This window comes from Phyllopteryx taeniolatus, chromosome 18 (assembly GCF_024500385.1).
Source record: "Phyllopteryx taeniolatus isolate TA_2022b chromosome 18, UOR_Ptae_1.2, whole genome shotgun sequence".
NCBI classification, from domain to species: domain Eukaryota; kingdom Metazoa; phylum Chordata; class Actinopteri; order Syngnathiformes; family Syngnathidae; genus Phyllopteryx; species Phyllopteryx taeniolatus.
Window position 1 is genome coordinate 1952998 of NC_084519.1, and position 15655 is coordinate 1968652.

A 15655-nucleotide genomic window follows, 5' to 3' on the forward strand; every position below is an offset into this window, starting at 1 on the left:
TAAGCACTCTATTTGAACACGTAATACTTTTTTTCTTTTAGATTTACCTACTTTTGTTGAGTACATTAGAAAACACACAGTTGTGCTCATATGTTGGATTACCCAGGCAGAATTTGTAAGATGGGTACAATTCTTTAAAGAAAACATGAAGGGTCAGGTGAAACACATTTAATTTAATTTTAATGGGATTGAAATTGAATGGTCATTAAACTAAACATAACCATTAATAAATTAATGCTGGTTGTTGTTCATATTTAAAAAAAAATCTATATTTCACAAATTCTGCCAGGGTTTGTAAACTTATGAGCACAACTGTAAATATATGCAGCCGTATGTACCCCTGTCATATTGGAATGAAAGTGTAGTCTACACCTTTTTTATAGCCACTAAGTGGTGGTGGCATATTAGAATGAAAGTGTACAGCTTTTTCATTACCTCTCGATGGCGGTATACATTAATAAAAAGGTTTTTCCCATTTCCCCCTATACCTATGTATAATGCACACTATTAACTTTTGGCAATTTTTTTGGGGGGGGGGGGGGGGGGGGGGAATGTGCATTATACGCGAGAAATTACGGTATTTGTTTTTATTGTATTTTGATCCTCTGTGTTGGATCACAATAGATGACTATATATTTTTACTGTTGTAATTGGCAGAGGTCGGTAGGAAGGCACTACATTTACTCCGTTACATTTACTCAAGCAACATTTTGGATAAATTGTACTTTTACTTCAGAGTAGTTTTTACTTTTGCTCGAGTATTTATGTTAAGAAACGGTACTTTTACTCCGTTACAATAATCTGCATGCCGCTTGCTACTTTCATTTGTCAATAACTGCGTGCGCTATCTATTTTTAGACTTCTGTTTTTGACTTCCGCATCAGGCACCGTTGCTACAATGCACAGTGATGTTTGACTCAAGTTCACCAATCCAACGACATAAAGTCACGTCTGCACACAGTCTTCTATTGGGCTTTGCGGGGCAATCAAAGTGAGTCGTGACAGCTGCACACGACTCGTGTTTACATGACAGAGTACGAAAAACCACAGCTTTAACATGCGGCGTAGTTTTGTCATTGCTGAAACTTGGATATTTCAGCCCACTTCTGACTTGACAAAACACCTTGCGGTAAGCTGCAGATGTTTTTGCTGTTGTTTTGGTTGTGCATATGACAACATTAGCATGATTTTATGATGATTTTAAGACACAAGTTACTGTAAAACATGCGTCTTGTTTTCGCTTTCTGTCTCTCCACTTAAAAATTGAGATGGTGGCAGGTGTGTGTGGACTCCCACTGAACATGAGTTTGAATGTGACGTGTTGCTTCTGAACACAGCCACATGCCAGTTTCTAAGAGGGAGTGCATCCCTGTGAAACCAGATTTATTTCTATTTAGTTTATTTAAAGATGATTTAACTACACTAAATTAAAAGTCTACTTAAAACGGAACATCTCTTTTGCAATAGTGACCTGGCAAGTTAAGCATCAAGTCCAAGTCAATCGCATTCAAGTTTATTTCAGTTGTTTATTTTCACCTCCCCTCTCAAAAGAGACACACCCATGCAGAGTTACACTATATTTATCCAGACACGCCTCTTAATCAATTAATTAGCCGATTGTTTGACCTAGAGGGCGTATTAACTCTTAATCCTTCATCTTATGGAGATATTTTGCACAATTCGATGCTTCCAATTTTGTGGGAATAGTTGAGCAAAGGCCTTCCCAGATGAGCATGCAGTTGTTTATCATGTCCAAAAGTGGATCCATCATTTTTTGTCCAAAACTATACAACATGTGAGTTCCTCAGAGGAAGTAATATTGAAAATGTTTTCAGAGTGATGATGCCGGAGCAGCTCTGGCAGCAGCCTTGTTGGGGACAGTCGGGACTGCGGGGGCCAAATCGGAGTCCAGAGGCAATGGCCCGCTACCTGGAGGAGGCGGGCTCATGGAGGAAATGAGCGCTTTATTGGCTAGAAGGTACCACCTTAGATTTCTATTCATCAATTTGAAAAATGTTATTTTTAATGTTTTGATTTTTTTGTGAATGCCTCTGTTCATTTTTATGCGTGAGTCGCATTGTATTGGAAATACCAAATGAGAGAAACCATACCAATGCCTCAACATTGCTCTTGTCCTTTGCAGAAGAAGAATTGCGGAGAAGGGCTCTTCACCTGAACCCGACCAGAGATCAGTAAGTCTCATCAGAGCTGTTCTGCCCTTTTTCATGTGTGCCATTACTGCATTGATAACATTCCTGTCGGAGCTCATCGATCAATTCCTTTGTGCTTAGCTCCGTGTTTTCTGCATGCCTCGTTTGGATTGCATATAGTGAAAAAAAAATGATATAGTCGTGACCAAAAGCTTTGGCATGACTCATTTTGTATTTCACTAACTTTGCTGCTTCAGTTTTTACGTTGGTGATTCACATTGCCTTCAATGAGTTGGAACGAGCAGTTAGTTTTGGAATGATTTTTTTCCGATTGCAAACCACTTTTTTTTTTTTTTTTTTTTTTAAATGACTGATCAAATTGCAGAAATTGCAGAAGGGTCAAATGATTTGTTTTCCAATAAAAGTCTTGACAACTTAGAAAATGCATGCAGCACATTGAGAAAGTATTCGGAGCGCTTCACTTTTTTTTGACAACCTTATTCCAAAATGGATTGATTGGATTTTTTTCCCCCTCTCAAAATTCTGCACACAACATCCCATAATAATAATGTGAAAAACATTGTTTTTCCTTTTTGCGATTTTATTAAAGATGGAAAACTCAGAAATAATTGACCCTCGATCTCAGAGAGTTAGCACAGTTCTGCGGACCGGGGTTCAAATCTCGGCCTCACCTGTGTGGGTTTTGCCTGTGTGGGTTTTCTCTGGGTACTCCGGTTTCCTCCCACATCCCAAAAACATGCATGATAGGTTAATTGAAGGCTCTAGATCAGAATCATCTTCATTTGCCAAGTATGTCTCAAAAACACACAAGGATTTTGTCTCCGGTAGTTGGAGCCGCTCTAGTACGACAGCAGACAGTCAATTGACAGAGAACACTTTGGAGAGATAAAGACATTGAGGAAAAACAGTCACTGAGCAATGAAGGGTTGCTAGTTATCTGGTAATGCCGGTGCAATTTTTTTTGGTTTGTTTTTTTGACAATTGTGCAAAAAGATGCAGAGTCCTCTAGCACTTCGAATGACTAATATAGCAATGATCGGTGCAATGATCATTGTGCAAAGGGCGCCGAGACTTCAAGGAATGGATGCAGTTTAAAGTGACTAGTAGCGCGATCATCTGGGACAATGTTGATTGTGCAAATGTTGCAGCTACTCCTCAGTCGGTGTGCAAGCGGTACAGATGCTACTCTGGCATGAGTGGCCAGTATTGGTCAACAACAGATACGAAAAACAGTGCAGCGTGGCGAGACTACTACAGTGAGTGCACGAGTAATGTATAATTGGCCCGACAGAAATGTGACAACAAACTCAAGACAAAAAATAAATAAATAAATCAAAATTGGCAGCATGTTGCAATGGAATTGTAGGTTAGCTGTTTAAGAAGTTGATTGCAAGAGGGAAGAAGGTGTTGGAATGTCTGCCAGTTCTAGTTTGCATTGATCGTTAGCGCCTACCTGAGGGAAGGCGCTGGAAGAGCTGGTGACCAGGATGTGGAGGGTCCGAGAGGATTTTGCACGCTCTTGTCTTAGTCCTGGCAGCGTGCAAGTCCTCAAGGTGGGCAGGGGGGGTACCGACAATATTTTCAGCAGCTTTGATTGTCCGTTGCAGTCGGAGTTTGTCCTTTTTTGTAGCAGCACCAAACCAGACTGTGATGGAAGAACACAGGACTGATTCGATGACCGCTGTGTAGAACTGTCTCAGCAGCTCCTGTGGCAGGCCGTGCTTCCTCAGAAGCCGCAGGAAGTACATCCTCTGCTGGGCCTTCTTGAGGAACGAGTTGATGTTGATCACCCACTTCAGGTCCTGAGAGACTGTAATTCCCAGCAACTTGACGGTCTTGACGGTTGACACAAGGCAGCTGGACAGCGTGTGGGGCAGCTGTGGCAAAGGATGCCTCCTGAACTCCACGATCATCTCTACAGTCTTGAGCGTGTTCGGCTCCAGGTTGTGTCGGCCGCACCGCAGCTCCAGCCGCTCCACTTCCTGTCAATATGCAGACTCGTCACCGTGTTTGATGAGGCCGATGACAGCGGTGTCATCTGCAAACTTCAGGAGTTTGACAGTCGGGTGTGCTGAGGTGCAGTCGTTCGTGTCGAGAGAGAAGAGCGCATTTATCTTCTTGCCTGTATGTTGGTATTAAGTGAATTAATCAGTGATCAGACGAGACCAGGGCTGCATGAGGTTTGGCACGGTATGCATTATTTAGTGTAGTATAGCAGTGGTCTAAAATGTTATTTTCCCTGGTGGGACAGTCGATGTGCTGCTTGTATTTAGGGACTTTGTGGTTGAGTTTAGCTTTTTAAAGTCCCCGTGAACCGAGTGAGGATAAGCGGTACGGAAAGTGGATGGAGGGATAGATCTCAGAGACAGGATTGTGTCGAGGCACAGATCTGGGAAAGTGTAGTGAAAAATGTCTGCACACTGGCCTCCATCATCCGCAAACCACCAAGACTCTTCATTAGAAGTTTAGATGGCCGCCCATCTAAACTGGCTCATCGCAGGAGAAGGTCCTGTGTTAGGGACTAAGAATTCAAAGGTCATTCTGTCAGAGCTCCAGCATTCCGCTTCGGAAAGAGGAGACTGTAGAGTGGCCAGACAGAAGCCACTCATTAGTAAAAGGCATATGGCAGACTGCTTGGAGTTTGCCCAAAGGCACCTGAAGTACTCTCAGACCACAAGAGGCAAAATTCTCTGGTCTGATTAGACAAAGCTTCATGGCATTCACACCAAACTCTTTGGTGTAAAAGTCAGACGTCATATTTGGAGGAAACCGGGTACCGCTCATCAACTGGCCAATACAATCCCTACAGTTAAGCATGGTGGTGGGAATGTTTTTCATTTTTCAATGTTTTTTTGGCTCAATTATCTGGTTCCATTAAGGACAACTAAATACAGCAAATGAAATACATAAAATATAGATAACCGCTACTGTGCAGAATGTCATTTTAATGCATCTCTTCTTTTCTATTTTGTGCTCTGACTTTGTGTGGATCATCTGACCTTTGCACCAACAGGAGGAGGGTGAGGCAGCCACCATCCCCAAAGTGTCGGCTTGTAGCACGCCAGGTGAGTGCCAGGAGAGTCGAACGGCCAACACTGAAGGGCCAGGGAGCGGAAACAATCCATCTCCTTAACAAAAGCTTCTTGGTTTGACTTGTTTTTACTCCTACAGACATGCCCAGGAAGCCATGGGAAAGAACGAACAACAATACTTTGAATGGTAGCAAATCACCCGTTATAGGAAGGTACTGTATCTCCCAACTACTCCACCTTACATGATACAATAATAACATTTGTGTTTTTTTGTTTTTTGGGGGGACATTTTAGCTCACTTTGAATCCTATTTGTTGTTTCATTGAAGTAGATGTTCTAAAAATGCTTCGGAAATAAGACTCTTGGAGTACACTGGCATATTGCTGAAGTAGTTTTGGCTAGGTTCAGCATGGTTGCCCAGTGCTTGCTAACATTACTAAAGCTTATGTTGGCTTCGCGTGCACATCTCGACTATGAGTTTACTGCTGGAATATGAGCAGGAGTGGTGAAAATTCTGTGTTTATCAATATTTGAGCAATTCTTTTAGGACACAATTCTTAGTTGGGGCAAAGTTTTCATCGCATGAAATGACACGCACGAGGCAATTTATCAGATGTGTGCTTTCTTTGAAGTCCGTTTATTTGAAACACCTGACACAAATTGGCGTAGAAAGCTATGGCCAAAGTAGTACAGTACGTTTGTGCTCACATTTCAATTTCTTCTTCACACTTTTTGGGATTATTCTTTTTTTAGGTTTATGTAAGAGCCGACTGAGTTTGATTTTTTTTTTTTTTTTCACCCCCCCCCAACGGAAACATTTTGTACTTTCAGTAATTATTTTCTGTGCTGAAGCAAAAACCTTATTGATTCCCAAGGATATCAAACAAAGGGTCATATTGTTGCATATTTGTTCTCCTCATTGCCGGTTACTGATTTACTGACATTTTCCGCAGTGTTTTCCACCCAGTAGATCAGGGAATCGGAAAATCTTTTTTTTTTTTTAACTCAACATTTTTAATGGCTGAAATAAGGCTTTATGAAGAGAGGCTGCAATTTTTGTGTTGTTAACAAGGCTGGCAAATTTGAATGAATAATAATTTTTTTTTTTTAAATCGCTGAATATATAAAATCAGGCTTCAAAACCTGAATAATAAGGGTGTAGCGTATATTGGTTGTTGGATAAAACGTAATTTATTTACAACCCCAATTCCAATGAAGTTGGGCCGTTGTGTTAAAGATAAATAAAAACAGAATACAATGATTTGCAAATCATGTTCAACCGATATTTAATTGAATACACCACAAAGACAAGATATTTAATGTTCAAACGGATAAACGTGATTGTTTTGAGCAAATCAACATGAACTTAGAATTTGATGGCTGCAACACGTTCCAAAGAAGCTGGGACAGGTGGCAAAAAAAGTTGCGGAATGCTCATCAAACACCTGTTTGGAACATCCCACAGGTGAGCAGGCTCATTGGGAACAGGTGGGTGCCATGATTGGGTATGAAAGGAGCGTCCCTGAATTGCTCAGTCATTCACAAGCAAAGATGGGGCGAGGTTCACCTCTTTGTGAACAAGTGCGTGAGAAAATAGTCGAACAGTTTAAGGACAATGTTCCTCAACGTACAATTGCAAGGGATTTCGGGATTTCATCATCTACGGTCCGTAATATCATCAAAAGGTGCAGAGAATCTGGAGAAATCACTGCATGTAAGCGGCAAGGCCGAAAACCGACATTGAATGCCCGTGACCTTTGATCCCTAAGGCGGCACTGCATCAAAAACCGACATCAATGTGTAAAGGATATCACCGCATGGGCTCAGGAACTCTTCAGAAAACCAATGTCAGTAAATACAGTTCGGTGCTACATGCGTAAGTGCAACTTGAAACTCTACTATGCAAAGCAAAAGCCATTTAGCAACAACACCAAGAAACGCCGCCGGCTTTTCTGGGCCCGAGTTCATCTAAGATGGACTTATGCAAAGTGGAAAAGTGTTCTGTGGTTCGACGAGTCCACATTTCAAATTGTTTTTGGAAATTGTGGACGTCGTGTCCTCCGGGCCAAAGAGGAAAAGAACCATCCGGACTGTTATGGACTCAAAGTTCAAAAGCCAGCATCTGTGATGGTATGGGGCTGTGTTAGAGCCAATGGCATGGGTAACTTACACATCTGTGAAGGCACCGTTAATGCTGAAAGGTACATACAGGTTTTGGAGAAACATGTGCTGCCATCCAGGCGACCTCTTTTTCATGGACGTCCCTGCTTATTTCACCAAGACAATGCCCAACCACATTCTGCACATGTTACAACAGCGTGGCTTCGTAGTAAAAGAGTGCGGCTACTAGACTGGCCTGCCAGCAGTCCAGACCAGTCTCCCATTTGAAAATATGTGGCGATGAAGTACAAAATACGACAACAGAGACCCCGGACTGTTGAGCAACTGATGGTGTACATCAGAATGTAGAATGTCGCAGAGATCCTCTCTCGTGATTGGTCCGTTTTAGTCACATGCTGTGATGACGTACTCCGCGTTCCCCTTGGTTCCACATACCACCGACACCACCGGCTTCTTGATTGATTTTGCAGTGTAATTCAACGTATCATCTGGTTATCTAAGTCCATTTGTTCTAGCAGATACCGTTCCACGGTCGCCATAGTTGTTGGTTTGTTCCTTGTTCCAGAAATGGCCCTAAAATGGGCCCCCCGAATTGGAGGAGACCTGCAGTACATTTCCAAAACTGCGCGTGCGGGTAGCGCTCGAGCATAAAGGCAAACTGCGCACGGGTTTGCCGCAGTGACGTCAGCGCGGTCGCCACCCGCGCAAGTGAAAAGAAGCCTTTAGTGTCCTCAGTTCCCAAACACTGATTGAGTGTTGTTAAAAGGAAAGGTGATGTAAAACAGCGGTCAACATGCCCCCCCCCCCCTGTCCCAGCTTTTTTTGGGAGCGTGTTTGCAGACATCAAATTCAAAACGAGTGACATTTGCAGTTCATCAGTTTGAACAGTAATGACATTGTCTTCGTCGCGCATCTAATTGACGACAAGTTGAAAACCATTGTATTCTGTTTTCTTTTCCATTTTACACACCATTCCCAACTTGACTGGAATTGGGGCTTGTAAATGATGGTTAATAACGTAAACTTTACACACAAACATCGTCATTTTGTCGCCAAGTGTTACAGCTCCATAGACACCCATGTTAAGCCGTCATTTCTATTTCCACCGCTAATATTTTAGATCTTATCTACTACCACAGACATATTTTGGTTGATGATTTTGAACACAAAAACAACAACACTGCCACATAACTACTGGCGCACCGGCGAACTCATTTCCTTTTATTGCATGCATCCTTCCTGTCTTACATCCTCTCTCTTTGAAGCTGCAGCATTTGCTTTTGCTGACACTAGTGCTGTCGGCGCGTTTTAATTGCACGTTGAGGTGAGTACCTTCCCCCCCCCCCCCCCCCCCCCCCCACATGTGCAGTTATTTACATGTGACTATTAATGGTATGACAGATGAGTGCTAATTCCAGCAAATCATTTGGTCGCCGATTTTGATGGGAATCTTTCAATGAAGTTAGGGTTTTCCTTCTGTCGGAACTGTCCCATCGTCAGCACACGTTTAATTTGCCGCGCGCTAAATCCACACCGATTTGATTTTGCGTGCAATTACTGTGCTCTCCCGCTCCGCTTTCAGACCGAAATCTACTCCAACGCCTGCAGCATCTGTAAGTGCCAACGGCATGCCAACAGAAGCTGTTGACTATGATAGATTGAAACAGGTTGGTGAACATGTTATATGTTGTGTTTTTTTTTTGTTTTTTGTTTACATCCTGTATTTCCATGAAAGCGTTACGTTAGCTACAAAATCCCTGCACTTTGATTGAAGGTGAGGGTATAATAACGGCACAGTCAAGACATAATAGCGTTTGGAGTGTGCACTTGGACGATTACGGAAATGCAAATGTGTTCTGTTGTGTCCCTCTAGGACATTCTGGATGAGATGAGGAAGGAGCTGTCGAAGCTAAAAGAAGAGCTCATCGATGGTAAATTGAGCTTTTTACACTGTGCTTTAAGAGCAAATGTCGTTTAGCAGCAGTTTTAGGGGGGTTCTTCCCTATCCGTTTGCCGCTAGTGTGGCGTGTACCCAAATGAAGCCGCGGAGGTTTATTGCGACATCGCCGTAGCGTAACAGTGACGTGCAAGTCAGCACTTTCTGTTTGGCACGGTGTGGCTACCGAGTGCGATATGGCTCAGTTGACAATAATAAGATGGGTTCATTTATTGTTAATGTGAAGCGACAAGTCGTGTTCTGCTTCTCTGTTGTGTGCGCCCTGGCCACCTGGGGGACAGTGTAAAGGCCAATGTAGAATGACTTCACACCTACTTTCAGGCAGCCAATCATATTGCAGTGGGGAGTTTCCTGCCTAGAACGAGTGAGAATCATTCTTGGCAGAGAATAAAGAATACAGCATTATGACTGAGAGTCCAGTTATATTGCCTGTCTACAATGTGTTCCTGCACCGTTTGTGTTCAAATAGCCGTTGCTTAAAGGCATTAGTCGAAAGTTATTTGCTCGTTTTAAATACACATAGAATTCTCTTTGTTTTATGTTTAGTTTGACAATAACTTTAACAGCTTTAAGCCCGTTTTTTTCATGTTTTATTTTTGAAAGATCTTTTTCATATCATTTGAACAATGACAGTAAAGACGAGGCCCACTGAATTTCCTTTTTAAAATCAATTCATTTTACTGTTATGAGCGTTTGAATTATTGGCAGTTGTTACCCTTCAAACGGAATATTTTGAGAACTTTGAATGCCAAAATGTCTTTTAATGCTAATAACCTTTTTGCATATATGGGATTTTTCTCCTCTTGCTTAATATGCCTTTTTACGTGAAAAAAAATTTTTTTTTTTTGGGTTCTTTACAAACAGTTATTTCTGAGATACGAATAAATACTGTATGTAGGAAAAATGTCTATACCGTTATTACAATTGGATTAAGACAAGTCTAATGGGTATAATGAGTATTTAGGATCATTTGTATCCAGAGTTTGAAGCACAAACACGTAAATTGTGCAACTCAGACGGTTTGTGTGAAGCTGCTTGTCTTTTGTCTTTACAGTTCTAAAAAAATTTATTTAAAAAAAAAATAAAAAAAAAAGTGTATCACAATGGGCCACCACCATTTGCTCTGCCAATAAGGGTTGCCTTTACGATGAATGCCGAAAACTTTCAATCCGTATTGACTTTTGGCTGTTTCAGCATGGGGGACATTTACGTATGTAAAACCAAAGTGGCATTTAAAAAAAAAAAAAAAAAAAAAGCTAAAATAGATGTATTTATTATTACCATTATTGATCAAATGATAGGAAAATGACCAATTCGTGCAGAGGTGTCAACCTCAAGGTCCAGGGGCCAGAGCCGGCCCGCTACATCATTTTGCCTGGCCCGTGAAAGCAAATCATGGTCATCAACTTTTCATGATACGAAAATCTGAACCAAAATTTCAAATTGTCATATGAAATAAATCATGTTAAAATATCCCTAGACTTGTAATTTCAACATTGGTTACCCATCATAACTGCAACGTGCCCGGTGACAAAAAAACGAGTTAAACCAAGCACTTAACTAGCATTTAGCTCATTTGTGTATTGTTCTCGTGTCTCCTCAGCAATCAGGGAGGAACTGGGCAGGTCCAGTACAGCATAGATGATGCATAGTCCCTCTTCTACAAATCCAAGCCCCATGGCCCAACTTTGGTCGCTAGACAAGATAATGCAGCCGGCCAGAACGAGATATCAACTTAGTAGCGGTGACGACAATGAAGACAAACAACCACGTATACCTGAGAGGGCGCGGTCTCTGGAGGGCGGCATCAATCCGGGTGATGTTTGTAGAACTCTCATAGGTGGGTGGGACTCCTCTGCCTCACACTTTCCTCCACCTTCCTGCTGAGGACGTCGCATCCTGGAGGACAGCAGTCTGAAAGAAAAGCGCATGTCTTTATGCAAAAAAAAACAAAAAAACAAATGTAACTCTTCAAAGATACTGTAAAAGATCATTGGTGCAGAAGCAAATCAGAAATCGTTCTGGTGATTTTTCTATCAAAAGGCACGTTTTATCAAGAAACGGGAATAAAGTAGGGATGGAAAATCTCCCCCACACCTCCTCATAAGGCCATAGCAGTAGCGTGCGTGCGTGCGTGATTCTGAATGAACAAGTGTGAATGGATATGGACGATATGGAGCAGTCCGCCGCTGCTGGAAACTGGAAAGCTCGTCTTCCTCAAATGCCATTTGAACCTAAATATGTACAAAATTATTTCCAAAAACAGGCATCTGTTTCGAGTCTATAGATGAAAGGCCATATCAAGTAGCGCCATAATCCTCCTCATAATCACCTCATTTGTGTCGGTCGATTGGCAAGGGAGGCCGCATGTCAGACAGCGGCCCCCGTAGTAGCTCTCTACCAAACCCCAAAAAAAGTGCTATTTTGCTAACACCCGCCATGCTACTTGAGCATGGTCACTGTAGATGGACTTGACGTCCGACTGACTTTTGTGTCCCTCTCTGTCACGTTTGGTAACATTTCCTTTTTTTTTTTTTTTTTTCCTTCATAAAGCGGAAGGGTGACGAATCTGCCAAGAAAATGCATTCACTCCCGCAAGTTTATGCCAAGCAATAAGTGTAGCATCTGTCGCCGATCATGTTTCTGTACGGCCTATCGGAGCTCAGTGTGGACAGAAAGATGGTGGCACTGAAGAGCGGGATTTTATGGATCAACCTAATTTAGGACTCACTATCCCCTCGCCGTAACGTCCAATCGTACTGTGTCCTTAAGATAATTTGATGTTAGAACGATTTTTGTCTGTTAATTCCTTTTTCCACAAAACTACTACTCGTGTGCATAAATCTGTGTGTGTGTGGTGTCTTCAAGGATTTCAGCGTGCCATTCAGTCTTTCACCTGTGCTTACCTTTTTGGTTTGTTTTTATTTGCCTTAAAGTGACACAGATTTATTTTATTTTTTTTTCCCCCCCCGACTACAAGCTCAGAGTTGAAGAATTCGTTTGATGAGAGCCAAAGCCATTGGTCCGAAATATACAGATCACAGTTGCAAAAAAAGAAAAAGAAGAAATCTCCAATCTGTCACACATAAATCCCCGTTTTATTCTGAACATCCACCCGCGAGGCTGCCTGTGCTTAAGCCTTTTCCGATTGCACTTGGGTACGGAAACACATCACAACTACTGTGTGGCCATTTCTAACCAAAGGACTCAACAATCATGCTCGACCAAGTCGCCTTCCTTAGATGTCAAATCATGGAGATTTCAAAAGCAGAACCCTATCTTAAATTCACAGTGCATCCGCTTATTGGACAGGCTCAATGTGACAATCTCTGTTGGATCCATGCGGTTTGTGCCTTGTTCGGAAGTTGTTTTCAAATCGATAACTTGTCATAATATTTGTCCGTCAAATACACTTTTGTGATTTTATGGTGTATATGTTCCATTGAAGGGAGATCTCAATGACCTTGTTACTGTTCCAGGAAACATCTGTGCAACAAGATGATTATTTTATTTTTTTTCCCCCTTACCGCTATGAAGTACAATCAGACGTTGGCCTGCAATGGTGAAGGGGAGATCTTCACATTTCTTAAATGTGTTTAAGAAATGTGCTTTCCTTGCTTAATTTGGAATTGGAATGAATATGTCCACATCCTTGTCAGTTTAATGATGGAAACGCTCGGGACAATTTGCAGGAACTTTTTGAGATGGGGTTCCACGCTTGAAGGCACAGCATGTTTCAAAGGGGGGTGGGTTTCCAGACTTGTTCTTTTAGCGTCCACGTTGTGTCCTATCCTGTGTTCGTGTTAATTAGTCTTTTCTTACATGCTAACAGTTTTTTGTTTTGATAGAGAAAGTTAAATAAAATTGCAATACAAGACATAAAAGTCATGACTTTGTCCATCTGATTCCTTTTGACTTTCCCTTTGACACAAAGAAACCGTTTGTTTCAGGTGTGACTTTAAAAACCCGGACATCCGTGTGTGTCCCTAATATTTGTTCTCCTTCTGTTAAATGCCTCGGTGTTTTCTAACCCAACGATTGCACCGGCTTGACACTCGGTCGTGTACATTTGGAGTCTGAATGAATGTCATTTTGAATTGCTTCCCCAGTGCGAGCGCATCCCCGCGCCACAGCGTCCTACATTCACGCTCGGTGACGGGGAAAAAAAGGAAGGCCAAGTAACGCCCGCAGCAAAAACGAAACGACAAGAATGTGCGGACGTTCCACCGAGCAGTCCGTTGTTTATCGGCTTTCATGCAGTGGCCACTCTTCAAACCTAGATCAATTTGTTTTTAGGATGTCATAAATTCAAGCCGTTGATCTCATATTAGCGCAAAAAAATGTAGCACAACATTTAAGATTTCCAAAAAAAAGTGTAAAGGTACAAAGTCAAACTTCAAATTCTATGGGGTGACCAGGCTGAATTCCATACTGTTGCCTGCCTTAAAATGGTAAACCCTTTTGTAGGAACGAATGTCAGTGCAAGTGTGAAAGGAAGCTTCCGGCATTTTACGGCTTGTAAAATGTTTCTGCGCTTGAGGGCAGGACAAAAGGAAGTGTGCACCTGCAGTTTGTTTGAGGCGGTGTTTTATTTGCAGCCATGTCGGACGAGACACTGAAACGGGGGCGAATAAAACACCGCGAGCCGCGTATGCTGCCCTCATTGGATTGGGCGACTGAAAACACGATGCATTTCCGCATGTAAAACCACAGCCGCTGGGCTAGTTGCTCTTTCACTGGGTGTGGGCCCACTCACTCGTCGCGACAAATGACTCATGAATATGCAAATTACTCGGGTATCCCCTCACTCACACTCTCGTCCTATCGACTTTTATAATTGACATAGTCAATCCCACCACACTTCAGTTGTACTGCCGGGTTCGCGACCCTTGTCCTGCATGCTTCTTTTCTCCTGTCCTTGTCCTGTTCTAGCTTGTCCTGTGCTCCCCCTCACAGGGTGTAGCACTACAGCCCCATGCAACACTCATATCCAATGTTTCATTGTTGAAGATAGAATGATTTACTTTTCTCATCTTGTTTACAATTAGTGCTTTGTCTTTCGTCTGCGTTTCTCTCTCTCTCTCTCTCTCTCTCTCTCTCTCTCTCCTCTAGAAACTGTTCTGTTCGACTGATAGATTCTGATTCTCAATAAACATCAATTATAATACAAACAAACCACAGCGGCAGCTTAAAAACTCCACTGTGACGCAGTAAAGCTGTTCCGGCATAAAAGGGACACAGATCCGCCATTCTGCTTGACCTAATAGCCGAACAGGACAAAAGAAAAACAACGACGACGTCGTCTGCCCCCGGCACCATTTATTTTTTTGTCCTGTTCGGCTGTTAGGTCAAGCAGAATGGAGGATCTGTGTCCCTTTTATGCCGGAACAGCTTTACTGCGTCACAGTGGAGTTTTTAAGCTGCCGCTGTGGTATTATAATTGAGCTTTATTGAGTATCAGACTTGATCAGTCGAACAGAAGAAAGTTTCTAGAAGGGAGAGTGAAACAAAGACAAAAGCACTAATTGTAAACAAGATGAGAAAAGTAAATCATTATATCTACAACAATGAAACATTGGATATGAGTGTCGCATGGGGCTGTAGTGCTGCACCCTGTGAGGGAAGGACAGGACAAGATAGGACAGGACAAGAAGCATGCAGGACAAGGGTCGTGAACCCGACTGTACAACTGAAGTGTGGTGCCATTCATTATGTGAATTATAAAAGTCTACGGGACGAGAGCATAAGTGAGGGGATGCACAAGCGATTTGCATATTCCTGAGTTATTTGTCGCAGTCAGTGCGTGACCCCACACCCAGTGAAAGAGTCCTAGGGGTCTGTGTCTGCGGAGACATGCAAGTGAATTGATAACGTTTTACACGCACAAAGACTGACAGAAGTGTCCTGTAATTGCTGTGGCCGGCTGAGGACCCCACCCAATCGATCGAGAGGCGGGATCAGGCCCAGGGGTCCACCCGAGAGCAGCCCGGCGGTAAAGATGCAGCTGCCTGTGATTATGCACATGGCCAGCAGGGGGGTTCGTGTGCAATGAAGCATCAAGGAAAGAACCATGATTCGAACCAATGGTTGAAGTGTTTCAACGCTTTTATATATATATATATATATATATATATATATCGTTTGTGTTTTTAATGACACAAGCACATTCGTTAAAATGCTTATTTTACACATGCAATAAAATGAACAGTACAATAACAGTGTGTACTTTCGGTTAAGTGTTTTCATTTGTCTGCGCGCGCGCGTCACCAACTCAGTTAAAATCTGTTGACAACCAATGAGATCTGGCTGAACAGTTTGAAACGAGGCCTCGCTAGCCAATCAGACGCCTTCGCGCCTTCCTGGTCACCAGCGGC

General features: G+C 42.5%; 1 protein-coding gene across 7 annotated transcripts in view; it reads left to right on the forward strand.

Annotated features, from left to right (window-relative positions):
• enah (ENAH actin regulator) overlaps window positions 1-13169 on the forward strand; it is a 101021-nt gene extending 87852 nt beyond the window's left edge. For all 7 annotated transcript variants that reach the window (XM_061753180.1, XM_061753179.1, XM_061753178.1 and 4 more), the window contains 7 exons: window positions 1836-1978; window positions 2144-2192; window positions 5185-5236; window positions 5343-5415; window positions 8907-8991; window positions 9198-9255; window positions 10885-13169. In XM_061753180.1, coding sequence (XP_061609164.1) covers window positions 1836-1978; window positions 2144-2192; window positions 5185-5236; window positions 5343-5415; window positions 8907-8991; window positions 9198-9255; window positions 10885-10922 — 498 coding nt within the window. In that variant the 3' untranslated portion in view covers window positions 10923-13169. The remainder of the gene's footprint in view (window positions 1-1835; window positions 1979-2143; window positions 2193-5184; window positions 5237-5342; window positions 5416-8906; window positions 8992-9197; window positions 9256-10884) is intronic.
• The last annotated feature ends 2486 nt before the right edge of the window (window positions 13170-15655 follow it).